General features: G+C 58.4%; 2 protein-coding genes across 3 annotated transcripts; both read right to left on the bottom strand.

Annotated features, from left to right (window-relative positions):
- Nucleotides 1-4,373: 4,373 nt before the first annotated feature.
- On the bottom strand, nt 4,374-10,329 carry LOC118501017 (phospholipase A and acyltransferase 4-like). Its single transcript, XM_036027597.1, has 4 exons — nt 10,297-10,329; nt 8,173-8,281; nt 6,060-6,328; nt 4,374-4,771 (listed from the first exon to the last, which is right to left on the bottom strand). Exons 1-4 carry the CDS (start codon nt 10,306-10,308, stop codon nt 4,649-4,651), a joined length of 513 nt encoding a protein of 170 aa, XP_035883490.1. The 5' UTR covers nt 10,309-10,329; the 3' UTR covers nt 4,374-4,648.
- Nucleotides 10,330-14,660: 4,331 nt separating this feature from the next.
- Nucleotides 14,661-24,092, bottom strand: LGALS12 (galectin 12). Of its 2 annotated transcripts, none has more exons than XM_036029618.1 (9): nt 23,726-24,092; nt 21,874-21,962; nt 21,550-21,763; nt 20,686-20,805; nt 20,063-20,101; nt 19,406-19,432; nt 18,729-18,817; nt 15,437-15,587; nt 14,661-15,066 (listed from the first exon to the last, which is right to left on the bottom strand). In XM_036029618.1, exons 2-9 carry the CDS (start codon nt 21,912-21,914, stop codon nt 14,920-14,922), a joined length of 828 nt encoding a protein of 275 aa, XP_035885511.1. In that variant the 5' UTR covers nt 21,915-21,962; nt 23,726-24,092; the 3' UTR covers nt 14,661-14,919. The 2 variants fall into 2 exon arrangements, with proteins under 2 accessions (XP_035885511.1, XP_028373041.1); XM_028517240.2 differs by having other exon boundaries at nt 23,588-24,091.
- Nucleotides 24,093-25,467: the final 1,375 nt, after the last annotated feature.

The following is a 25,467-nucleotide window of genomic DNA, read 5'->3' as shown; positions in this document are numbered from 1 at the left end:
AATATATACTAAAAATAAAAATTAAAAATTAAATGCAAAAAGAATTTAAAAGCCACCCCAAGGTGCTTCAGCTTGTGAACAGAGAACAGGTGACCTCACTAGGCCAATCAGCTCTGCCGATGCAGCTTAGGCTTGACCTCAGAGACAGGCTCGCTTGGAGGGGGTAATGGGTGAGCCCCCTCCACCGTTCAGCACCCCTGATACTGGGGCACTTGGGGGATGGGGTGGAGCAGGCACTGACCTTTGGTCCCTCCAGAGCTGCTGACAGCCTGGGTCTTGTCCCAGGGGAGATTTGCTGCCTGGAATTAGAGGCTGGAGGTCACCACACTCATAGGATCTGACCCCCAAGCTCCCTCTCCTGTTGGGGAGCCTTAAACTGCACCAGGTGGGAAGCCTCCTCCTGTATCTCAGCCTCCTGCTTGTTGGACCTCACAGAGCTGGGCCTCACAGAGCAACTGGGCCCCTGACCCGGAGAGAGCCTGGCAGCACCAAGGCAAGCACGGCCCCTTCTGGAACCCCCACATGGAGGCTGACATCTCAGCCTGAAGTCACACACGGTCCCCTTTGGTAGCAGCGTGGACGGGTTCCTCGCTTGTCCCTCAGCCTCTGAGAGCCTGGGCCTCCAGGGGAGCCCTGTGCAAGGGTCCAGCCTTGTCTCTCCTGCAGGGAGGGGGTCAAGGGCCTGCCAGCTTCCTCCTGTGTGGGCAGGTACAGCCAGGGGAGGTGATGCCCCGAATTCCCAACTCAGAGTGGTGGTGGCTGTGGTGATGGCCATGGAGAATGGCCAGATGGACTGGCCACTCAGTAGGGTCACTGGTGGCAGAGGATGGGGAGGAAGTGTGAGAAGTTGGGGACCTGGCCCTTCTGAGATCCTGCCCAGGCCACACTAGGAAGTAGCAGAGGGTAATTCTGCGTGGTGAATTTTTTTCTTAATCCTTGTCCGAGGATATATTTATTGATTTTGTTTTTAAGAGCCAGAGTTTGGGAAGGAGAGAAAGAGAAACATCAATCAATCGCCTCCTGTACATGCCCTGACCGGGGATCAAAATCGCAACCTAGGGACATGCCTTGCTCAGGAATCAAACCCAAAACCTCTTGATGATGGGACGACCCTCCAACAAACTGAGCCACCTGGCAAGGCCTGAGGTGGTTAATTTTTTAAAAGATTTATTTTTTTTGCACTTCTATGTTCGTCACAAAGTTATTCATAATAGCTGAGTTTTAGAAACAGCCCAAGTGCCCATCAGTAGATGAGTAGATAAAAAAGCTGTGGTATATTTGCACGATGGAACACCAACTGGGAATAAAAAAGAACAAAATCTTCCCTTTTGGGACAGCATGGATGGTCCTGGAGAGCATTAAGCCCAGTGAGATGAGCTGGTCAGAGGAAACAAATACCACAGTTTCACTTACGTGTGGAATCTAATGAGCAACATAAACAAAGCAGAATCTGACGCACACAGAGAGAACAGACTGACCGCTGTCAGAGGGGCGGGGCTAGGCAGGGCCGGGTGCAGAGGGTGGTGACCAGAGGGGAAGGCAGGGGAGGGGAGGTAGGAGAGGGTAAAGGGGGATAAATGGTGGTGGTAGTGTGACAGAGCAGACCTGGGGGGAGTGAACAATATAGTATTACCAGAGGGATGCCCCCTTTTTCTCCGAGGTTTCCCCCACCATCTACTAGGTTCGCTTTGCCCACTGCCAGAGGAAAGACGTCTCTCAATGCCAGAGACTGGTGAAAAGGAAAGGAATTATTTATTTAAAAGTTATACAGACTTAGAGTAATGACTTAATGTCTTCACTAAAATACCAAAATTCTTTAGAATACCCACAAACGTACAAGGTTCTTTCTTCTCCCCTTTGCCCAGTCCAGGGCACAGTATCTCGGGCAAAGAAGCAGAAGTCCATGGTTCAGGCAGCCCCTCATTTCTGGCACCATCCACTGTGTCACCACCACGATCTCCAGTTAATCCAAAGCCACGTGGCACCTGCTCATGGCCCAGCAGCAAGAGTCCTTTCACCCCTTTCCTTCCAGGCAAAGTGTCTCCTGCTTCCTAAACCACGTAGAAAAAGGGAGCCCATAAAGCCACATGGTCCTAACTCTCGCCCAAGCCTCATAGTCCCAACCTACTCTGCCAAAGCTGTGTGGTCCCTCTTGGTATGGCTGCTGACCCTGGGTTTAAATGCCCGCCCTAATCTTCCTCTGCAGCCCCATTTCTGACTCCTCCCACAACCAGTCACACCTGCCAGCATTCCCGCATTCCTCCAGCTCTACTGGGCTGCCATAGTAAGTCCGGGCAGGCATGGTCCTGTGTTGTGGAGACAATCATCTGCAAGCTGTCACACAGGCTCTGCAACTAGGGGCAGTTGCCTCCCAGTTACATCCCGGGTGGAAGTAACTTCCATCCCGCTGGCTCAAAGCATGGCCACAGCTGTTTAACACATCTGTGAAACCAGCTAAAGGTTACAGATATTGTAAACGACCATGCCAGGGGTTAGCTGCAAAGCTGTTGCTGTACAAAACAGCTCTCCATGGCCCTGCTCCATGCGTCCCATCCCCCAGCTCAGACTGGTGGGGGGTGAGGACATCATATATATATTTTTCTAATATTTCTCGGACACCCTGAGTTCTGGGCCCCATTACAAATCCCTATTTGGGGCCCCTTCTTGGCTGCACCCTGTAACAGTAGAAGATGATGTCGTGTGGTGAACATACATTCCAACATACAGATGATGTGTTGTAGAATGGTACACCTGAAACCAATATAATTTTATTAACCCGTGTCGGTGCCATAAATTCCATAGACATTTTTAAAAAGAAAAAAAATATGTCGTCTAAAATGATTGTGCTGCCCCAACTGGTAAACTCGGTTGGTTGGAGTGTCATTCTGTAACCAAAATGCAGCAGGTTTGATTCCCTATCTGGCCACACACCTAGGTTGCAGGTTCAATTCCTGGCTGGGGCGTGTGAGGTTCCCCAGCTGGGATGCACACAGTCCTGGTCCAGGCGCGGGAAGGAGGGAGCGGGTCACTGCTTTTCCCTCGCTTTGATTTTTCTCTCTCTCCTTTCCTCTCTCCCTTCCCCTCTCTCTAGAAGCAATGGGAAAAAAGTCCTTGTTTAGGGATAAATGATAGTAATTATAATAAAATGAGGTTCCCGCTTGGCAGCTGCTTATGGGAATGTGAGTCTTCTCTAAAGGAGAACGTTCTCAGAAAAGTTCTAGAAAAACATGATCACATCAAAAATGTAAAAGCTAACAGGCAAAAGGAAACCAAAACAAGAAACAAGCCTCTGAGAGAGAGAGACAGTAGGAGAAAAACAGAGCGGAATGGGACTCACAAAGCCTTTCTATATTGAAATTATTAGACACAGATTATAAAATAGGTACATTTAATCTATATTTATATGAAAGAAGGGATTGGACACGTGAATTATTTCAATGAGGAAAAAAGGAATATTTTTAAATGATGGAGTAGATCTGATAAAAGAAACTGAGTGAGTATTTGGGAATACAAAAGAGAATAATGAGAATATTTTGCCATGAAGAAAACCAAATTTTGTAAAGTCAAATACATCATGTCTGATACCTTATTAAAAAGACTTACTATTTAGAACAGCTTTGGGCTCACAGAAAAACCGAGGGAAGGTACAGAGATGTCCCGACCCCCCCGACCCCACTCATGCACAGCCTCCCCCACTGTCCACAGCCCCCGAGGGGACACTGTTGTCACAATCGCTGAACCTGCAGTGACACAGCATCATAACCCCGGTCCTTAGTCTACCTCAGGGGCCGCTCTCGCTGCTGCGCATTCTACGGGTTTGGGCCAATTGTGACCCCAGGCACCCCCATCCCAGTGTCCCACAGAGGGGTGTCCTGCCCTCAGTGGGGGTGGGGGTCTTCAGCATTCACCCCGGGGGCAGCTGGAGCCTGAGCAAGGGGGGCGCCCAGAGATGAGAGCATCCCCTCTGCTAGTCACAGGTGGTGAGGAGGAGGCCCCTGAGTTCAAAGAGCAAAGCATTACTTTCTACCAAGGGGGCTGCCTGAGGGGGGTCACTGAGGGAGGGCCATGCCTTGGGAGGGGCTCCGAGTACCAGAGGGCGGGGCTCCACGGGGAGGGGGATGGTGTTGGGGGGAGCATCTCGTGTTCATGTTCTGCCCCCTGAGAGTGAAAGGAGTTATGTGCAGTGGGAACAAGGGTCGGTCTGCACAGAACCATGGGGACGGTCCTCTGAGCTCCTGCTGCAGACCAGACAGGGGCAGGGGTCTCCCACCCACTGTCTCACCCGGCTCTCACGCTGTCACTGTAACTTGGACCCCGGCCCATCTTGGAGAGAAAAACCTGAGGCCTGGGAGTCAGGAGCGTCACCCAGGGCTACACGGCCAGAGCTTGCTGGTGTCCCCAACAGGCGCTGAACCTCCTCCTGTCTGGTTTAGAAGCCTACACAACACACAGTGGAATTCCTCTGTGAAGGGAAAGGCAGATACATTTATTCATTCTAGGTCTTGGTACAATCATTCCATCCTTCGGTCAGCAAGAGGGAGAGTGAGGGACAGACCTGCGGGCTGCCCGAGAGCCGGGGTCAGGGAGGCAGCAGAGGTGGGGGCGGTCAGCTGCTCAGCGATTTCGAGGGCACGATCCTGTGGCTTCTTCAGGATGTCACTGGGGTGGGACCAGTTCCTTGCTCAGTTGCAGATTGAGCAAGGGTGGCTGCTGCTGCAGCAGCCGCCTCTTTGGCTCTAGCCAGCAGTGCGTCCATCTCAGCGTTTCGATCCTGAAAGTGGGCAGCCCGTGTCAGATCCACAGCCCATCCAGGCAGATCCTCCCTCCCTCCCAAGGCGAGCCCAGGGTCCTCTCCCACACAGGATGCGCCCCCATTCCCTGGGAAACAGAAGTGGTGACCACTTCTCAGTGTGGGCTTGTCTGGATTTGTCCCGCCAACCGGCAGGAGGGGCTGATGGAGTCCTCTGTGTGCACTCCCTGGGGGAGGCCGTGTGTTCCTGACCTGGGTGGGTGGGGAGGAGGCTTTGTGCCTGGGGTCCTGGGCCCAGAGCTCTGGGGTCAAGGTGGGAATGGCTGTGTGGTCTGTGCTCTCCCTGGGCCCGCCCCTGCAGGGCGATGCTTGTGGCAGAGGCTGAGGGTAGACCCTGGGAAACCATGGCCACACTGTGGACTGTTCACAAGTGCAGCCTGGAAACTTTGCCCTCCAGGTCTCCCTCAGCCTTGAACTCCAGACTCACATGTCCATCTGCTGCTCAACATGCTCGCCTGGACCTCTGACTGGGCACATGCACCCCACCTCAGCATCGAACCCTTACCCCCTGCACACCTGCCCCTCTGCCCCCACTCTCTCTCACCCAGGCCCCACCCACCCAGTCTCGGGGCCCTCAGATATGGAGGCGCTGTGGTTCAGCAGTGAAGAGCAGGGCAACTGGGGATGATTGGCAAGAAGGTGGAGTACGATATTAGCAGCAAAAATTGTGAGCACATCCCCTAACTTCTTGAATCCTGCTCCTGCCCCTCACTAGCTGGGTGTGTTGGGACAACACACTGGGAAGACAGGGAGGGGGAGGGGTTAAAGCTGTGACCAGGTGGGACACAAAGGTGTCCTTGAGCTGGCACATGGGCCCACTGACCGGACACCTCCTGCCCCAGTGCTCTCTGGGGCCTTAGGAAAGCTTGCCTGCCATGGTGCTGGGTGGGCCCAGACGCTCCCTGACCACACACAGGGGCCCCAGGGGCTGCCTTTAGGGGGGTCTTGCAGGTGAAGGGCCCTGAAGAGACAGAGCTGGCCAGAGCCCCAGAGGTCCTCCAACCAGCTCTTCTTCTACACATGGGGAAACTGAGGCCCAGAGAGGAAGTGATCTGTGCAAAGACCCTGAGAGGATTAGAAGCAGATCTGAGAAGGGCTCTCAGATGTCCTCCCTCCCTGCCAGAGGGGATCCCCCAGAGCCCGCTTTTGTATCGTTCAGGGTAACTATTCCCTCTGGGTGCACCGCCTGGTTGCTCCACATGAAGCAGATCTCCAGGAGGGAAAGGGACCACCCCTGAGAGGGTCTTACCTGCAGGCATCTGGGCACACCATATCTCAGTTTGGTGACAAAATGCTCACAATTGTTGCTGCTAATATCGAACTCCACCTTCTTGCCAATCATCCTCTGGGCAGAACTGAGAATCTGCTCCACGGGCAGTGGTTTTAGCTCCTGGTCCAACCCGTTGTTCACCCGATATGTGGATCTCTTCACCACATCAGTCAGCAGCACCTTCTCTACCATCGCTGTCTTGCTCAGAACAAAGCCCGCTCTGGAGGCGCTTGCTTCTGGGGAGTCACCTGGAATTGGAAACACTGGGATCAGGTGCTACAGGAAAGGCGGGGGTGGCAGGGGTGGGGAAAGAGAGGGTAAGACCAGAAGGAAGGGAGAAGCGAGCCTGGTACTGAGCTTTCACTGTCCGTCCCTTCCCAGACGTGACTGGGGGAGTCACAGATGTTGCTCCTTTGACTGAACAAGCTGCGACGTGTGTTCATGGTGTTCGTGCTGGGGTGGACGGTGGCTGCCTTGTGTTCTGTTACGTGAATGGTCCCCATCTAGCTGACCAGCCCCTCCCGTTCATGAACATGTTGGCTGTGCCCTGGCTCAGCCGCCGTGAACAAGGACTGGAAACCGTGTTTGTTCTCCGTTCCCCTCGGTGCCCTTGTGTATTTCCCGAAGAGGTCAAAGCCGTTTGAGCGCCCACCGTGTTTGACCAAAAACAGCATGAGCCCCATGCCCCACCCTTCTATTCCCCGATCTCTCCCCAAGCAACTTTTTTGTTTCCCTGGGTGGAAAAAGTCCTAAAAGTGATGTGTTTTGCTGATGTGGGAGAAGTGACACAAAAACGGCAGCAGCACTGAAAGGCACCAGAATCAACGAGTCAAAAGCAGGTGTGAGCAGTGGAGAGAAGGTCTCGATGGTTGTGCTGCATCCAGCAGAGAGTGCTTTCAAGATGACTGAAGTTTACACATGTAAGAATAAATACATCTCTTTCATAAATAAATTCCAATGTTTTGGATCCCCCCCTCATATAATCAGTATTGGACCCGAGATACATTGTTGGACATTCCTGACAGCGCTGTGGCCAGTGGAGAGACCCACACCAGAGCCGCCAGCTCCTGGGGCCCCCCAGTCCATCCCACTGGGTCCAGGTGTCATGTTCTGGGAGGGTGAGGGGTGGGTGGGGAACAGTGCGCACAGCAACTGAGCACGCTCAGTTTATGGTTCCCATCTGAAGGCTGAGGTTCCCACTGAGCGCCCCTCCCTTAAGAAAGTCCCCCCAGCATGCAGACACAGCCCGGACCCTGGACCCTGGACCCTGGGGGCTGCAGCCCTGCTCTCTGCTCCAAGCCTCCCAAAGTGTCGCCCTGATTAGGGGGGTAGCGTTCACTAGTTTCCATCCGTTCAGACATTGTTACGACTCTGTCAGGGTAGCTGAGAGCTTACAGAAAATGGACAAGATGCAAAGATTATTCTGACAAAAGATTCTTTCTGGTGATACTGCAAACTCCCGTGTCCAAGGTCAGGGCGACAGGGTCTGGGGGACACGCAGCCCTGGCCCTCGGTCAGCAGTCCCACCCCAGCATCCCTCCGTCCTGAACGGCACACACACCTGCGTCCCCCACTCCCCTCGGACCTGCCGGGCCATCCTGCCTCCCCTGCTCTCCAGGAGCTAAAGAGAGTGCTCGGGGCCCGCAGGTGCGTCTGTGAGAGGATGCTCTTCGTGACGTGTCACCGAGAGAACTGCCTCTGTTGAGGGCAACTAAGTCCACACTCAGGACACCTTTTCTGTGAAATCAGGTGAGTGCCAGGACAGAGCACTGAGGGACCTTGTCCTTTATGTGACCACAGACACTCAGAGCCTTTGCTGGTTTCAGTGACATCAGCCCTCGCCTGCCCCGGTAACTGGGCACTGGGCTGCAGAGCCCCCAGTGCCGAAGCAGCCGGCTGCAATGGGCGCCCACGGACCTCTTTCCCTGCCCTGTCAGGTACTGGATGACTCACTGGGTGAGGCACATGGATGTAGGGTGACGCACCCACTGCTCAGGGAGAAACCAACTCAGGTTTCCCATGGTGCCATTTGGCTTTGAGTTATTCTCATTATGTTAATGAAACTTGAAAACTACACTTTCACAGTCCTTACCTAAAGCAGCCAGGTGGACCACGTAGCCATCTCCCATGTAGAGCGCCCAGTGCTGGTAGCCAACACGGAAAAACTGAATCAGGTCTCCTGGATTGCATTCGCTACTGACCTGCAATAGAAAATGCCAGAAAGGTGTACACAGATGTCCAGGCACCAGAAAAGGCCCTGCTTGGTGACTTACTGCTTGGCCTGAGGACTCCTGGCTGGTGCTCATCACCTGGTGAGGGTGTGTGGAGCACCTGTTTGCGCTGGTTTACAGACTGAGGCTCAGAGAGGGGCAGGGAGTGCAGGGAGCACCTGGGCGGGAAAGCAGCTGCACTGGGTCGTCTCTGCCCCGGGTCTCCCAGTCCCTGCGTCCCTGCCCCCTCCCCTCCGACAGCTCCTTCCTGGGCCCCAGTGCACTGCCCAGGGAGTGGCCATGTCAGGACTGGAGAATATTTTCGTTTTACTCTCCTTTTCTGCCTGACCTCAGCAAATAGCACCCCTTCCACAGCCCTTACCCCAGGACGCCCGATCTGAGGCCAGGGGTCAGCTTCCCTTTGCCCTGCTTCCTGCCAACACCCAACACCGGTGTTGATGCTGGAACTTTCTCCTGATTCACGTCCTTGTCCATCTCCTCACAGATGACTTGGTTCAGAGCCTCCCGGTTCCCCATTATGTGACCCTCATGGTGTCCTGAGCAGCCCCCTGCCTCCTGTGCCTCTCCCTCCCCCTCCACTCTCCCCAAGACCCAATGTGGCCTCCCACAGGGCCCACCTGGAAATGACCTTCCTCTGGCCTGAGAACTCAGGCTGGCCGGTAGGCAGCTCTCAGGCCCCTCAGGCCAACCCTTCCTGGCCCCCCAGCCCTCCCAGCACACTGCCCCCCAGGCCACTGCAGGACTTGCCTTCCCACCAGGCAGCTCACTCCCATGTCTGCCCCTCTACACACACATGTGCTTGTCTGTCCTCCTCTCCGCCTGCCCCACCCCCACACCTCCTCTCCCCCCATCAGACAGACACCCCTCCTCTGAGATGCTGCCCTGAACTGCCCAGCCTGGCTCAGCTGACACTCTTGGGTCCCCAGGCCCCGGGGACCTGCACCTCTCCCCACAAGGACCATGTGGCACTGCAGGTCCCTGTGCCTGTCTGCACCCCTCTGGGCTTTGAGCTCCAGTCAGGGAGGTCCCTGTGTGCTGGGCCCTCCCTCCTGCATCTCCAGGTTCCTCCCCATAGGGGCCTGGTTTGCAGTAGGAGGGAAGGCAGTGTGTGAGGAGGAGGAAAGTGGGATGGTCAGCGGGGCCGGGATTCCCCAGCTCTTCCTCTCTGTGCCCAGGGCAGGGTGGACCCAGCGCCGGCTCATCTGGGGAGGGGGGAGGGGGTGGGGGTGATTTTTCACTCTGGATCTAATGTCTAACTAAGGCCAGGCCAGGGCACTGTCCACAGTAGCAGGGGACAGACGGAGGTGAGCTTGGGCCCCTCTGGGTCAGAAATGGTTCCCCAGGGACTTGCCCGGTTTTGTGTTTCCCCCAACACAGCCCTGCCCCTGGACCCAGGATGCAGATGGATGGGCTCCGGAGTGTGCAGGGCACCTTCCCAGAACCCCCTCATATCCAGGTGTAGCCCAAGACCAGCGGTTCCTTCTCAGTTAAACACACACAGAGCTCGGCCTGCCCCTCCTGGGGACATGTGTGAATCTGGACCCCAGGGTGACAGGAGGGGAGCTCTGGGCTCAGCACGCTAAAATTCCAGGGCACAGTGCCAGGTGGGGCCGCCTGTGTTGGAGCAAAGCGGGGAGAGAACAGACTGGGGCTGAGAAGGCTCAGATCTGGGGTGGCAGCTGAGGGAGACAGGCCAGGGATTCGCTCACTTCCCAGGTCCCCCCATCAGCCTGGACACTCACATATGTCTCTTCTTTGGGACCCCAGGTCCCCTCATGGTGCCAGATGAAGAGACAAGGCTCATTTGCCTGAGGACCTCACCGTCCTGCCCACAAAAATAGACTTTGAAACAGCATAGTTTTCTCTAAAAGCTTCCAAAGATGAGCTCTGGAGGTCGTCTTTGGGCCGGGAGCACAGGCGGGGCCCTCGCAGGAGGGGAGCTGCCTGCCTCCCAGAAACACCGACAGGAAGGTGCAGGTACTTACCTGGGAGTCCATGGTGCTGTGTGGTGGGTGCTGCTGGTGGGACAGGCTTTATATGGAAGCTGAGAGTTCCACTTTCACTTTCCTTATGCTGCTAAGAACGACTGAATGCTAAATAGATGTGGTATTTTTTTTAATTTGTGGATTCCAGCACAAGAGGAAGGAAGGGAGAGAGACAGAGAGAGAGAGGGAGAAGCATCGCTTCGTTCCCCCACTCATCCATGCACTTCAGTTGCTCCCTGCGTGTGTCCCGACCGGGGGTCAGGCTGGCCACCGCGGTGCCTCAGGTTGACGCTCCAACAACTGAGCCACTAGCCAGGGCTGAACGTGCTTTGAAGGGAGACTCGGGATTTCTCTGAAAGGACAGGCCCATAATTACATACATGAAACCATGGGGTCACTGGGGCTTGAAAGTCTGAGTTCAAGGTGCTGCCAAGGTCAGAGTCTCTGTGTACGTGCAGACAGCCAGGGCCTCACAAAGCCCCATATGGTCTTCTGTCAGTGCACCCACAAGGAGCAAGTGCATGGTCTCTGGTGTCTTCTCATACAAGGGCACAAGTCCCCTGTGGGTGACGCTGAGGGTGGGCTGATGGGGGACCCAGGACCTGGGGAGTGAGGGAACCCCCTGGCCTGTCTGCCTCGGCTGCTGCTGCAGGTCGGAGCCTTCTCAGCCCCAGTCTGTTCTCTCTCCACTTTCCTCCAAGACATTTGTCCTGCTTGATCACACGCACTTGAACTTTAGCACACTGACTGGGCAGCTCCCCTTTGTCAGTCCCAGGGTCTGGACTCACACACGTCCCCAGGAGGGGCAGGCCGAGCTCTGTGTGTGCAGCGGAAAAGGAGCCGACGGACTCGGGCTATTCCTGGAAATGGGGGGATTCTGGGAAGGCGCACTGCAGGTTCCAGCATGCTTCACCTGCACCCCTACTCCTGGGGAAGAGGTTTGTTGCAGCCAAAAAATTTTCAGGCTGTTCCCTAGGTAACCCTTTTCTTATCCAGACAGGACCCAAGCTCACCTCCCTCTGTCCCCTGCTACTGTGGACAGTGCCCTGGCCTGGCCTTAGTTGGACATTAGATTCAGAGTGAGAAATCCCCGCCTGCTCCCCAGATGGAGCCGGCGCTGGGCCCAGGCACAGAGGGGAAGAGCTGGGGAATCCCAGCCCCACTGACCGCCCCTCTTTCCTCCTCCTCACACACTTCCTTCCCTCCTACTGCAGACCAGGCCCCTATGGGGAGGAACCTGGAGGTGCAGGAGGGAGGGCCCAGCACACAGAGACATCCCTGACTGGAGCTCAAAGCCCAGAGGGGTGCAGACAGGCACAGGGACCTGCAGTGCCACGTGGTCCTTGTGGGGAGAGGTGCAGGTCCCCGGGGCCTGGGGACCCAGAGAGTGTCAGCTGAGCCAGGCCGGGGACTTCAGGGCAGCATCTCAGAGGAGGGGTGTCTGTCTGATGGGGGAGAGGAGGCACGGGGGTGGGGCAGGGGGTGGGAAGGAGAGAAGTGGGTGTGCAGATGAGCTAGCAGAGGAGCGGAAGTGTGAGGGAGCTGTGTGGTGGGACAGGAAGTCCTGCAGGGGTGGGGGGATGAGGGGAGAGCGAGGGAGGGCCACAGGGGTCAGGAAGGTTAGGTGCAAGGGGACTGGGGGCTGCTGCAGGGCGGGCCGGTGCCCGAGTAAAACAGGTAGAAAACGTGTTGCCTAAAATCACTCCATGCAGTCAACTCTTCCAGGACCATGGCGGTCGACAATAGGCAGCTATAAATCATTGGTCCAGGAACTACCCTGATTTCCTTTAAATTCCTTTTTTTTGGGGGGGTTTCAAGCGAAACCTCAACCACAGACGCTAACTCCACATGTGGTTTAGAACGTCCGTTTCCGCAACCCACAGTGAGTGCCGGGCAATTCCAGAGCGCCTCGAGTCACAGAGGTCTGCCCACACTGCAGTGTTCCCCTCGCAGCCCTGATTCCTGCCCTGGAGGGCCCTCGGGTGGGGGTGGGACCCTGACAGGAGGAGTGGGGCGGGGAGGAGGAAAGGTGGACCCGGTTGACCAGCGAGAGACGTGGGCAGAGGAAAGACCCGGCTTGGACTTCTGGCACCCGAGACAACATAAGCGGAGCCCGGGCTCCTGCCTCCGGACAAGGGGCCATGGTGCCCTTTCCTCGGGGTGTCATGTAGGCGGAAGGGCTGGTGGCAGGTGTCCACCCTACTGCTGACACCTGTGTGACCCCACGACACCCCGGTCCCAGGCCCAGCTGGGAGTTGAGTAAAATCCCTGGAATGTGCCTCCGTCTCCACATCAGTTCTGAGGGCCTGTGAGGCCAGAAGGGCTCCGTGGAGGCGGCTCAATGGGGCCTCGGGCACCACAGGCAGGGGTGCTGAGCTCCAGGGCCCACCTGCCAGGAGGAAGGGGACGAAGACCCACTTTCCAGTGTTGCTCGGATGGACCCAGCGCCGAGACACTGGAAAGGTGCTGGCGCACACGGTCCCAGGAGAACATACGTGCAGGAACACGGTCACACGTGCTTGAATGAACGCGCACTCGGCAGACACAGTCCTTGGACCCTCCCCGTTTCCTGTGTCTTCGGTGGGTGCGGTGCTTTCCCTCGGTTCCGGTCCCCAGCGCCCACACAAAGGGGATTCTGTGCGAGTGACCCTGGCGTCCTCACACGACAAGTGCTCGCATGTCTTCTTTCCCAGGAAGTGAGGAAGCTGCAGCATTGCCCCTTCCCCCAAAGAAGCCACTTTCGGCGGGGGGGGGGGGGGGGGGGGGGGGCGAGGAAGGGCTCAAGTTCATGTACTTCTGACTGTTCCCATGCAGGCCGGCCAAACGCCCTACCCGGAGAGCTGGCTGACATTTTCCGGCACGGCTCCGGGCAGTAGGCCACCCACGTGGGAGACGGGAATGCGGTTCCCTTGGCCGGGCAAGTGGGGAAGGTTTTCTGTGTAAAGGTCAGCCCCGGCGTTAGAAGCCGGGAGAAGCGCACGCTGAACTGTAACGCTGCATGCTTCCCGCAGGGCAGCTTCAGCTCTTTGGGGATTAAAGCCTCGACCTCTGTTCTGTATCAGATCGAATTTGTCGTACATTGAGCTGCATTTTTTTTTTTTTTTTGGTAAACACTCTCACAGGTCCCAAACAGGACTTATTTGCAAAAGGTCCATGCCGTGTCCGCCTGGTTGCACGGACTGAGCGGGGCCTGCGGAGCGGGAGTCCTGCCTCCAAGTCCTGGCTCCACCACGTCTCGGCTGAGACCATGCTCAGTCTCCCGGAGGCTCAGGGGACAGCCCCACACAGGGGGGACTGTGACAGGCCCACTCCAGCACGGGGCCCAGCACAAGGGAGGGAGCGCAGAACAGCTGTCTCCTGGACAGTCTGATGGCAGAGCGATAGCAGAGAAGGGGCTGGAATCCCTGGATCGTCCGCACAGCGAGAGAGAAAGAGAACAGGAGGCGGTGACCAGTGGAAGGCCATCCATGAGCGGCCTGTCCTTCTTCCCTGCTCCTTTCGCACGGCACCGACACCCTCCTGACCTGAGAGCCTGCCTGTCTGGGATTCCCAGGGACATTCTTTAGCGACCTGGTCAACAGTCCCCTGGACGAGGACATAGTCCCCGGCCTGCAGGTGAGAGCTTCCGTTCTGTGACATTGTTAAACGGATGGAGGGGACCTGTGAGCGTGGGTGACACTCTGTCCCTGATCTGTGATATTGTCCCCATGGCTTATTTTCTAAGGCTCTGCTTGTGCTGGGGGGAGGGGCGTTGGCAGCATCCACCGGCCGACACATTATTTCCCACAATGCCCATCAGAGCCGTCATTGACGGAGCTCCAACTCGGTGCGAGGCGGTCAGGCCGTGTGAGCAGCTCAGTCCTCACAGCCACCCGGACAGGCTGATGCTGTTGGTCACAGCCTTCTGAACGAGCACCCTGCAATCGCCCGAACCCGTGAACTTGGAGCCTGTGGAGGGGTCAGGATTTGGGCCCACTTTGGGTTTTCTCCTCCTGGGTCAGCGCTGGCGTGCTTTGGAAACCGGACTCTCAAGGACCGTCGTGGGGAGCCCTGAGCGAGCGTACGGACCAGGAGACGCAGGAGCGGCTTCCGACTCCGGGTCCCCACAGACCAGCTCGGTGACAGCTGACAAGTACTTTGCTAGTCTGCCGCACAATTCGTCCTCCTTCCGTCCACATCGCCGGGCTCCAACGAGCGTGAAAGGGGTGGGGAAGTGCTGGAAGGCAGAGCCACTCAGATGACGCTGAGGTCCAGGGCACCGTGGGATGGTGACAAGGACGACCCTGAAGGTCCACGGGGCACACACCGGCCCCCGGCCTGGACCATTTTCTCCAAGGCTATTAGATGACAATGACACAAACGTCTGAATTCTCTAAGACACTTTATTTTGCGTGTCTTTGTTATCTTACAAAACCCACCTCCTTGTCTAGGCCCTGGAAGAAGACAGGGCGCCGGCCCTGGGTCCTGGTGGAGGGCGGTCCAGAGTTGGAGGAGCCTGCGCGCCCTGGGCCTGCCCTCCGCTGTGGGGCCGGAAGCCCCTGCAGCCTCTGCTCAGGGCTCCAGACACTTGAATGAGGGCAGGAGGCCAGACCGCGGGGCCCTGGGTGTGGGCCGGGTCCCTCCTCAGTGGTGCACACAGTACAGCTGGACGCTGCCACTGACGCGAAGCTCCCGCAGCCGCTCCAGGGCCTGCTGGCCCAGCACGGTGGCCCCCAGGGCCTGCCCATTGAGCGCCAGCTTCAGCCCTCCCTCCTGGCACAGGAGCAGCACCTGCGGAAGGAAGGCGGGACGCTTCTTCCGGATGGAGCTCCGCCTCCTCCTGATGGCCCACCCTGCGAGCCCCTCCTCCCTCGCATGTCCCAAGCTTGTCCCCAGCCCTCCCACAAGGAACTTCGCGGGGCTGGGCCTCAGTCCCGCCATCTGCAGCAGGGGTTGCTTCCTTTGGAGGAGAGGTTCCCCACCCTGGGCGCACACGGGAGCCATCGGGGGCGGGGTGGGGGGTGCTGTTCAGTAACTAGTGCCGCGGACACCAGGACGGAGGGTTCAGAGCCCGGCAGGAAGGTCCGGCCAAGGATGTCCCCGCCCCCTATGGTCCCGCCCCACCATGGTCCGGGATGGGAGTGCTCGCGCTCTGACCCACCTCAAAGAATCGCTGGGGGTAGAATAGGAAGGGGGCCGAGATCAGCCTCTTCTGTCCCCAGGGTGAGACCCAAGCCAGTGTTCTGTCCGCAAAGGAAGCCCTGAGCGTCACAGGAGCCCGAGCAGCCTCGTCCAGCAGGCGCAGCGTGAAACTGCAGGGAGGGGGACGAAGCAGACGGGCTCGGGTTCTGGCTCTCTGGGTTGTCTCCCCACTCCTCTGGGCTGAGGCTGCTGGGGCCTGAGGGGAGGGATGGGGTGTATGTGGGGGCGGGTGGGCAAATTCCACCCCCACAATCCAGCTCTCGGACACCTGAAAGCTCAGAGAGGAGAGCCCTGCCACTCCCTGGCTGCAGGACCGCGGGGGGCAAATGACCGTGCCCAGGCCTCAGTTTCCCCTCCTCAAAACAAGGATGATTATAACGTGAGCAACGGTAGTGTGTACTGTGCGCCACGTGCCAGCATTGTCTCCGGCGTTTGGCAGACAGCGTAGGGGTTAGGGCGAGACCGGCTGGACTCATCCCTGGCTCCGCTGCTTCCTAGCCCTGTGACCTTGGGCAAGTCAACGTCTCTGTGCCTCCGTTTCCTCATCTGTGATGTGGGAATAACAACGGTGCTGTGCCTGCCTCTGGGGCTGCGATGAGCATCAAATGAGTTAACATGGTCAACTCCTATTAGAACAGCAGCTGGTATAGAATAAGCCCTCAAATCACACTGGTTGTTTAAAAAACATACTACAAAACACCCTACGGACCTCTCAGGGCCAGTGATGGGAACGGAGGAGGTAATGTTGGTGACATTTAGCAAGTACCTGGCCCACACGAGGTGTTCACAAATGGTTTGCTTCTCTGGACTCCTGGAAACCCTGGGCCTGAGGTCCACCAGCGCAGTTCGCTGAGGACAGGATGTTAATGCACATCCTCTGTTACCGGGAAGAGTGGGGGCTTCAGGTGGAGTGTGAACCAGGATTCAGGACCCCAGGGTTGGGGGTCTTTCTGCTGCCTGGCTTCTGCCTCTCTGATAGGGCTGCCAGATTCTGTTTCATGTCCGGGGGGTTTCCAGAGTCACTTTGTTTGAAACAACAGCCCAGAAGCTGTTGACTGAGCCCTGGGCAGGAAGTGGGTGAGTGGGGAGGAGACACAGGTTCAGATGGGTGGGGAGGTGCGGGGTGGGGGGCAAAGGCCTGGAAAAGGCCTGCCCTGGTCGTTCTGTTCCAGGAAGAGGCTCTCTCCATTTCCAGCTTGGGGAGGGGACAGCAAGAGCTCAATGCTGGGCAGAAGTCCAGGAGGCAGGGACCCTGGAGAGCGCTCTCTGCATGGAGTCCCCAGCCCCAAGCCACGCCCCCTTCCCCAGGCTCCTCCCCAGAAAAGGTTTTGTTTTTCCATTGGCCTGAGAACTCCTGGGGACCTCAGGGTCCCCCACTTTGGCCTGGTCCAGCACAGCCCTGGGCTGGGTACTGGATCCTCCACGGAAGCTGGGGTGGAGCTCTGTGGGGCCACAGCCGAACCCCCCTACTCTCAAAGCTTGGGGAAAGGGTTAGAGCAGAAGGACAAATTTGTGTGCACATGCACCCGAGCCCTCAGATTCTCGCCCCATTTGTCCAGTTCAAACCACAGCTGCTTTTTGGAAATCACACTGGCTGCGGCGGCGGCAGCAGCATTTCTTGCAGACACTGTGCTAAGTCTCAATGACGGTGTCCCATGGCCGGACTGGCCTGCAGAAATGGTCTGGCTGGGCCACACTGCCCTTCAACGTTAAAGTCACACCCCATTCACCCACTGAGAGAGCGGATAGAAAAGATGGCTTCTAGCTCCTCTTTAAAAATAATCGGGTCTGACGTGAGTGGGTCTATGGAAATATCCTTTCCACGTCCCCAGCTTCCCAACCTGGTGCCTCACTATTTACGCGACCCGTCAGGCCTCTGAGGGCACAAGAATTCGTGGGCCTTGCGAAAGAGCAGTTGAATGACTTGCTGTGTCGTTAATAACCACACGGCTTTGAGCTTGGATATGAACCTTGGACATGAACCTGGCCTCGTGCCCCCGAGCTTTTTGGGGAGCAGGGGAAGGTGCTCTTTATGGCTGGGAACCATTGTATTGTTCTCTAGGGTTAGAATTGTGTCTTCCCTTCTTTTTCTCCTGATGGGGAAACTCAGGACTCCTGACTCAGAGATGCAGTGACTTGCCTGAGGCCACACGGTTTATAAGGGGTAAAACCAGGAATCCAACCCAGTGGTGCCTGGCTTTGGGGGTTGCGCCTGCCTCAGAATCCAGGAGTGGGCAGGGCAAGAACTTAGAGAGGTCAGTGACTTCAAACACAGCCACAGAACCAATGGAGACAGAGGGGGAGAGCAGAGGGCGGGTCCCTTACTCCCTGGCCCCGCCCCAGAGAGAATGCTGGTGCTGCCCTCTCTGTGGAACACTTGCTGTGTGCCTGCCCTGGGACCAGCATCTACACCGCCCCTGGGGTCAGCACTGTCATCACCCCCTTTTACAGACGAAGGAACAGTGGCACAGAGAGGACAAGGAATGGCTAGAGCAGCACAGTGTCCTCAGCAGAGGTCAAAGCCAGGCAGGCGATGTGACCCAGAAGTCATGAAATGCAATGCAATTCCAGAAAGATGAAAAGAGGAGGGAAGGAGAGAAGGAGAGAAGGAGGGAGGGTGGGAGGGAGGAAAATAAAAAGAAGCAAAAAAAAAAGGAAGGAAGGAAGGAAGGAAGGAAGGAAGGAAGGAAGGAAGGAAGGAAGGAAGGAAGGAAGGAAGGAAAAGACCATTGTCTAACTGGCTTTGAACCGCAGGTTTGGGAAAGGGAGCGGGAGCGCCCCCTGGGGGAAAAGTTAGGCAGCGTTCGTTGTATGCTTGGTGACTGTGTCCCTCCAAGTCCCCACTTGTCAGCACCAGGCCTCCTCTGGGGCCGCCTGGCTGTGCTTCCTAAACTCTGCACCATGTCACCGTTAGAGGTCACATCCTCTGTCGGGGTCTCAGTCCCAACTCCGCTTTCAAAGGCCTTTCCTGAGGCCCCTGGGACAGCCTGACCAGCTTTACAGGCATGGAAGATACTCCGGAATCGGGGCTGCGGGGGCCTCGAGGGTAGGTCGAGTCCTGGTCCGCAACCCAGCTCGCCCTTTACAAGCTCCGCCACCCTGGCAGCTTACTCCTCCTCTCTGCTCCTCTGTCTCCTCATCTGTAAACTGAGGACTAAATGGTGGCTTTGGGGCCAGAAGAGGCAATGTGCACAAAGCTGGCGCCTGCCTGGCGCAGACAAGCTCGGCCCTCCCGTCATCTGCACACTTACTCCTTGGGCTCCGGCAAGACCAGCCCCCGCAGCACGATGACCTGTCCTGGCCAGAGCCCCTGGGGGAGGGGGTGTGAGCAGGGCACCTCCTGGAGGAATAGGGGAGATGACTGGGAAGTTGACTCACAGAGGGGCTCAGGGAGGCTGCTGGCCCTAGGGGTCGGGGCATGGGGGCCTTGGAGCAGGTAAGTCTCTGTCTCTCCACCTGCAGGGGGGAGGTGGGGAGGGGTGTGTGGGGCTACTCAGCTCTGTTCATTTATTTAACACCTGCTGCCAGCCTGGCCCCCTGCACTCTGCCCCCTGGCCTCTCCAGGCTGCAATAGGTGCCCCTCTATGCTGTGAGCAGCGTGTGTCCCCACCCTGCACCCCGAAATGTAGTGGCCCGTTCATTGGTCTGCCTCCCCACCAGCCTATGAACAACTGGGGGCCTGGGGACTGGCTTGTCCCTCCGTCCTAGAGCCTGACACTGAGCCTGGCACAGAAGAGTATCAAAGAACTGTGTGCAGAGGAAGGGAAGAAAAGGCCAAATGAAGCTGGAGCTTCAGCCTGCACCCACAGCCTGCGCTTTTCAATGATGGGACGGAAGACCCTGATGCTGGGGCGTTCCCACCAGGTGGGGGTGCCCCTGACCCGGGATGGGGCTCCACCTGCTCCAGAACGAGGGGGAGGTCACTCACCAGCCCAGGGCTCCCCGGCAGGAAAGGCTGTCAGGGACGGGAAGAAGGGGTGCGGAGGTCACGTGATGTTGGCTCAATGAAAGGGAACGTCTTGGCGTTATTATTAGGCCTTGGGCACCTCTGGGTTTGTCTCTCGGAGTCAATGCGGGTGAATGATGGGAGCCCCTCTGGGGTCCTCCTGGATTCAGAAGGACACCAGCTCTGGAAAATGGGGAGAACTGGCCCGAGGGTCTGTCGTTCACTCCCCATGTGGCCTTGGGCGAGTGCCTGGGCCTCATGTCCCCTTCTGCCCTGCAGGCCACCCCCAGCTTCCTCGTGGGGTTGTTCTGCGAATGGGATGCTCCAGTCCACAGGGACCTTCTGATAGGAATACTGGGCCTGCCCCTTCAGGGCAGCCCTCCCTCCCCCTGCCCCCTGCCACCCATCTTCCCAAGCAAGAGACTGGACAAGCTGCGACAGGACATCCAGGCTGTCCAGGGACCATGGCAGAGCCAGCCGTGTCTTTGGCAGCCATGCAATGAGGGAGGGGCAGCTGGGCCTGAGCAAGGGGAGCAGCAGCCTAGCCAGCGAGGGGCAGGTCACGCTGGGGCAGGGAGAACCAGGGGCTCAGCTCCTATGTCTGGGTCAAGGGGCCCACCTTGCTCCCCAGAGACTCACGTGCCCCACGGGATACTCGCTGCTGCCCTCTGAAAATGGCTGTGGGGAAAGAGAATGAGCAACAGCAGGATTTAGGGTGGCTGCAGGCCCTGGGGGGCCATTTATCTGGCCCTGGCCTGCCCTGCCTGTGCCCGGATGCTGGCAGAGGCCGCCTTGGCCTTGAGAGCTCCTCATTCTCCCATTGGCCTTGTCAGTGGTCCTCACACCTGGCGCTGTGAACGCTCCGACGGCGAGGCCCGCCTCAGGTGCACTGAAGCAGCATCTGTGTGGGGCCCTGAAGCTGGCACTTCAATAAGCTCCTCAAGTGGGAGTGACACTGCCAGCCCCGGTCTGGGACCCAGGGCTCTAAGTCTCCAAGTGACTCACCTCCTGGCCATTGCTCCTCCCTCTGGACTGACCCTACACCCAGTACGGACGTCTGCCCCAGGATCTTGGGGCACCCCTATGGTCACTTTCTCCTCCCGTCGCCCCACTCATATCCGACACCTGGACAGAAACCCTCCATCTCAGCCATAACTGGTGTGACAGGGCTTGTCCGGGGCAGGAGGAGGGCCCCGGCCAGTCCAGGTGTCAGAGGGAGTCAGAGGTCACTGCCACCCAGTCTTGGCCCAAAGGCAACTTACATTGATGTTCAGGAATCCAACAGCCTGCACCACGATGTCCCCAAATATGCCCAGCGTGTCCACACGGGACAGCGGGAGCCGGTAGCGAAAGTGGAGGAAGTGCTGTCCGTTCACACTCACCTGGAGACACACGGGGGCCGCCTCGACTCAGCTCCCGGTGGCTGAGGTCGTGCCAGGCATCGGTGAGCTCTCTTACCCGGAATTTCCCTCATTTCCCTTCATCCCAGCTCTCTGAAGCAGGTATATTTTGCAGGTGAGGTGACAGGGCTGGCAGGTGACGGGCCTGGCAGGTGGCCAAGCGGGCCTTGGAACCGAGGCACCTTTCAGGCCCCTCCCTGCCCCTGACAGCACCTCCCCACGTGCCGCCCTGTGTTCTACCTCCACAGACCTGCCAGCAGCCTCAGCATCTTCCTGTCCCCAGGTGAGGGCACTGAGGCTCAGGAGGCTGTACAGACCCCTATTCCGTGGGCCCTCCCTCCACTGCTGGCTCCCACCAGCTCCCTCCCCCTGGAGACATCCGAAGACCCCCTCATCTTTCTGGCAGGAGTCACATCAGCAGTGAAGGCCTTGAGGTCAAGTTCTCTCTCCTTGCCCCCTGCTCCCCGAGCCGTGAGATGGGGGAAGGAAAGTACCTTCCTCTGTGGTTGTTGAGAGGACCCCGTGAGCTGATGTTTAAGGGCTCAGAACAGGGCTGGGCATATGCAGGCGCCCTAGACACACTGGGGCTGTGGCCGTGGCCCCTCCCTGGGGCCAGGCACCATAGAGCTGTGTGGATCGGGCCCCACGGGCCCAGGGCAGCTCCTTGGTCCTCTTGGCACTCGACCCCTCCCACAAGTTCTAGACACCCGATGCCCCTGGGATCACCTTCATTTCCTCATTTCCAAAGAGGAAGAGGATGAGGAAGCCTCCTCCCCTCTGCAGGGCCAGGCGGGGCCACCGGGCCTCAGTCTGCCAGAGCCCATGGTGCAGGGTGTTGCAGATGACGTGGGGCTTGGTGGTGTGGAAGCGCGGGTTGAAGTGGATGGCGATATCCGGCCGGGGATGCAGGCTGCAGCCGCACTGGAAGTCCACCTGGAACCTGGTTGGAGGGAAGGCTCTCCAAGGGCGCTTCCGGCCAGAGACCCCGGAATTCCCAGCTCTGTGCCTCTGGGGCTGAGCCCCAGCACCCCCGTGGAGCAGCCCCCTTACCTGCGTGCATCTAGAGGGACCTCTCCCTGCAACATGACCATCTTGCCTGCGCGTAAGCCACCAAAAATCGTTGTGACATAAGGAACCACCTGCACAAAGAGAGAAACCCATCCTTAACAGGGGTGAAGACAAGGTCAAGGGTCCCCTATATCAGAGGGGTGGAGAGGGAAAAAGAACAAGAAAGCTTGATTCTCCTGCTCCAAACAGAAAAAGTCCTGTGGGGAAAAATTAGTTTTCTCTGAAATGATGTCTCTGTCTAGTCCCCTTTCCTCGACCTTCACATGTCAAAGGGGCCACATGTGCCCCAGGGAAGCCAAGGTCAGCTCCACTGCCCCCTGGAGCACCAGCCCAGCCGCCCTCCCCAGTGAGGCTCGCTGTCCACTGGAGGCCACCCTGGCCTCCAGGAGTCTGCCGTCCGGGCTTCCTGAGGACTGTGCGCTGGCCAGAGCCCGGGACCTGGGAGGCAGAAGGATGGACAAGCCGGGCCCTGCCAGAGGCCCCTGCTGTGGATGCCTGGAGAGATGCCTACCTCCCAGTGGCCCGGCCCAGCTTCCCAGGCTCCCCTCGCCCCGCACAGAAGCCCCCCGGCACACACTTTCAGCACAGCACACACTTTCACAACTTCCTCCCTCCTCTGGGGCTGCCTCCTCCTCTCTCTCTACATCCTGTGAAATCGGACTCGGCTTTCCAGGCTCCTGACGTCTTCTCAAACACCATGCGCTCTGGTGCCTGAATTATCTCTCCCGTCCCCATGCTCCGGACCCCTTGGCTGGCTGGCTGGCTGGCTTCCGGGGAGACGTGTGGCAGGCCATCCATACTGGGGGGCACAAGGTCTTGAAAGCGGAAGCCCTGTCTCTCCCTGCTGTGGGCTCAGTGCCCTGCCTGGCACAGGTGGGCTCTGAACAGGTGTCATTCAGGGATGAATGTGAACGCGCAGCAGCAGGTGCAGGTCGAGCAATGTCACAAGACCAGCCTTCCCAAGGTGTTCTCCCCCTCCCAGCAGCCTTCCGAAGCCCAAATCTCCTAGAAGGAGCCGAGACCCAACCGCACTGCCCTCCAGGTGGGAGCTGCAGCCTGAAGACTGGGGAGGGGTTGCAACCCGGACAGCTGTTTCGCCCCATCACTCAGGCACCCGGGGAGGTGCAGAGGTTCAGACGCCAGAGCACCCACAGCTCAGCTGCGCCCAGCATCGCAGTCCCTCCCACTGAGCAGCAGAGGGCCAAGCAGAGGGAGAGTGATAATCAGTGCTCGCTGGTGGGAGGGTGCAGCTGGCGGGGCTTCGGAGCATCTGCACCGGCACTGAGCTGGGGGAAGAGGCCAGGAAGCCCCGCCCCACCCCTGGGCCAGAAGTACCCACCTGTCTGCCTTCTGGGCTGGAGGTGAGACTGCCCTTCCTAGGTGCTCAGTGTCCCCATGACCTCCCCCAGATCCTCCTACTCACCCACATGCAGCAGGAGCACAGGCCTGTGCCTCCAGGATCTACTGCTTCCCAAGCAAGGACCCTGGGAGCCCAGCTGTCACGCGCACTCAAGTGGGAATTAGCTGGTCAGCGCTGTGCTAAGCTCAAGGGCACTTTTCCTGAGCCCGTGGGCAGATGATGGGCAAGCTGGGCGCAAGGCCAAGGGCCCCTCTGCCCACCACCTGGGAGTCGGGCCCCAGCGGGAAGGACGACGCCCCGAGTCCTGGGAGCCTCCAGACCCGGGTGGCTGCTCACCGGGTGGAAGACTGGCGGCTGCAGGATGAAGGTGTCAGGAAGCGGGTCCAGTATTTCTCCAGGTGACATGGGGGATGGGGCGCCTCTACTCCAGCTGCTGATCCCGATCCAGGGCCCTGCCCCACGGGGCTGACTCACCCTTCCCAGGGCCCTCGGTGCCCGGGGCAGCTTTTCCAGCTGTTAGACCTAATGCCATGTGCAGCCTGCCCGGGAGGGCGGAAGTCTGCCGCTGGTGCCACACCCCAGCTCTCCGCCCGCCCGCCGCACTGGGGCTGAGACAGCAACCCGTGTCCCGGGGACAGGAAACTCGCGCGAACTAACCAACCAACTAACTAACCAGCCCCTCTGGGTCTGAAGCACACGGCTGGCCGTCGCAGGGGCTGGGTGGCAGGTGTGGGGTGCGGGCCGATGCTGGCTCGGTGAGGGCCAGGGAAGGTTGCTGGTTTCCGGGGCTGCCCTCTGAGCCCTCCTCGGTCAGGGGCAGGCGCGGTGGCCCCGCCCCCAGCTTCCCAGACACCTTTGACTGGCTTCCCATTCTCTCCTCCCCCCCGGACCCTCCCTCAAAAGGTTTTCGTCTCTCTCCCTCATTTCTTTGCCCCTTTCCCCACTCTTCTCAGTTTTGTAAGTTTTCCAGTTCCCTGGGGCTCCATTTCAGCACCAGCTGGAAATGCCAGGGTCCAGCTGGTGTCACAAGAAAGTGGGGTAGGGGGAAGTGAGAAAAGGGAAGGAAGGCAGGAGAGCCCGCTTAGGCTCGGGAAAGGCAGCGCGGCACAGTGGCGGGGGGGGGGAGGGGGGGCGCGGCGGATGGAGCTGCACCCGTGGAGACCTGGGTTCTCGCTCAGCCTCGGTTCTAAGGTGCTCCGTGCCCTGGGACAAGGCGCTTCCCCTCTCTGGGCCTCCCTGTACTTATCTGTGTATAGAGAGATGTGTGTTTCCAAGGGAGGTCTCTCTCTGCGGGCGGGGGGGGGGGGGGGGGGGGGACACAGAGATCTGCATTTTCATCAGGCTCCGCGGGGGCCCTTTAGAATAGAGGCATCTGGGCCCGGGTTTGGTTGGAATTCCGACAAGTCTCTCCCTGTGAAAAGCAGCACAGCTGCTCAGCTCTGTCCTGAGCTGGGAGGTTCCAGGGTCTGACCAGCGTCACACTTGGCAGCAGGGGATTCCTGGCGGGGCCAGGCAGGGCAAAGGCTCCTGTGCAAGAGGTGCTGGGGAACAGCAAGGGGCTGCTCTGAAGGAGGGCTGCCTGCCGCGCCTCGGCTGTGGGGGGAGGGGAGGCATCTTAGCTGCTGCACAAGGGCAGGCAGCATCTGCTGAAAGCTTGTTAGAAATGCAAATGTTAGGGTCCCAACCCGGGACCTGCTGAGAAGGGAATCTCTTGAGCTCGGGCCCAGGAATCTGCATTTCAACGCACCGCCCAGGACTCCCAACAATGAACGCATGGGAATGTTTGCGAAGCGCTGACTTAGGTCCTAACCGGCAGGACTGCAGGTAGCGAGCCAAGGAGTGTGCTCAGACATTTCAGGGGTGGTGGGGCTGGGCTCCTGAAAGTGCTTTGTGTGGAGAAATTTGATCTGAGGTGTGTTCAGGTAGAAAACTCCACGTACAGTGTGGGGCTTGGGGGTGGGGGGTGGGGGGAGGAGAAACCACAGGTGGAGAAACCAGCTGGACAGGGGCCTGGAGCCCCACGCCGGGAGTCAGACCTGGGCCCCGTTCCCAGTTTCCCAGCCCTGTTCTTCCGGAGTGAGGTGAGTGTGCCATCCCCTCTTTCCCCTTCCAGCCTCTGTGCCTGTCCGGAACTCAGGGCGGGGTGAGTTTTAGGTTACTTTTCTCAGGAGGTTGTAGACGGGGTGCTTAGACCACTGAAGTGTAACTCCTCACCG

This window comes from Phyllostomus discolor, chromosome 6 (genome assembly GCF_004126475.2).
Source record: "Phyllostomus discolor isolate MPI-MPIP mPhyDis1 chromosome 6, mPhyDis1.pri.v3, whole genome shotgun sequence".
Lineage (NCBI taxonomy): Eukaryota > Metazoa > Chordata > Mammalia > Chiroptera > Phyllostomidae > Phyllostomus > Phyllostomus discolor.
This window is presented reverse-complemented; position numbering and strand designations above follow the sequence as displayed.

Bases quoted from the DNA above. Each gene is read 5' to 3' on its own strand.
- LOC118501017 (XM_036027597.1), bottom strand. The intron at 6,329-8,172 runs GTAAGGACTGTG...TTCCAATTCCAG, and splicing joins GGTCCACCTGGCTGCTTTAG to GTGACTCCCCAGAAGCAAGC. The intron at 4,772-6,059 runs GTAAGACCCTCT...GCCCACTTTCAG, and splicing joins GTGTGCCCAGATGCCTGCAG to GATCGAAACGCTGAGATGGA.
- LGALS12 (XM_028517240.2), bottom strand. From the start codon at position 23,656: ATGTCACCTGGAGAAATACTGGACCCGCTTCCTGACACCTTCATCCTG. The intron at 21,764-21,873 runs GTAAGGGGGCTG...CCCTCCAACCAG, and splicing joins GTCCCTCTAGATGCACGCAG to GTTCCAGGTGGACTTCCAGT. The intron at 18,818-19,405 runs GTGAGTGACCTC...CTATTCCTCCAG, and splicing joins TGCCGGGGAGCCCTGGGCTG to GAGGTGCCCTGCTCACACCC.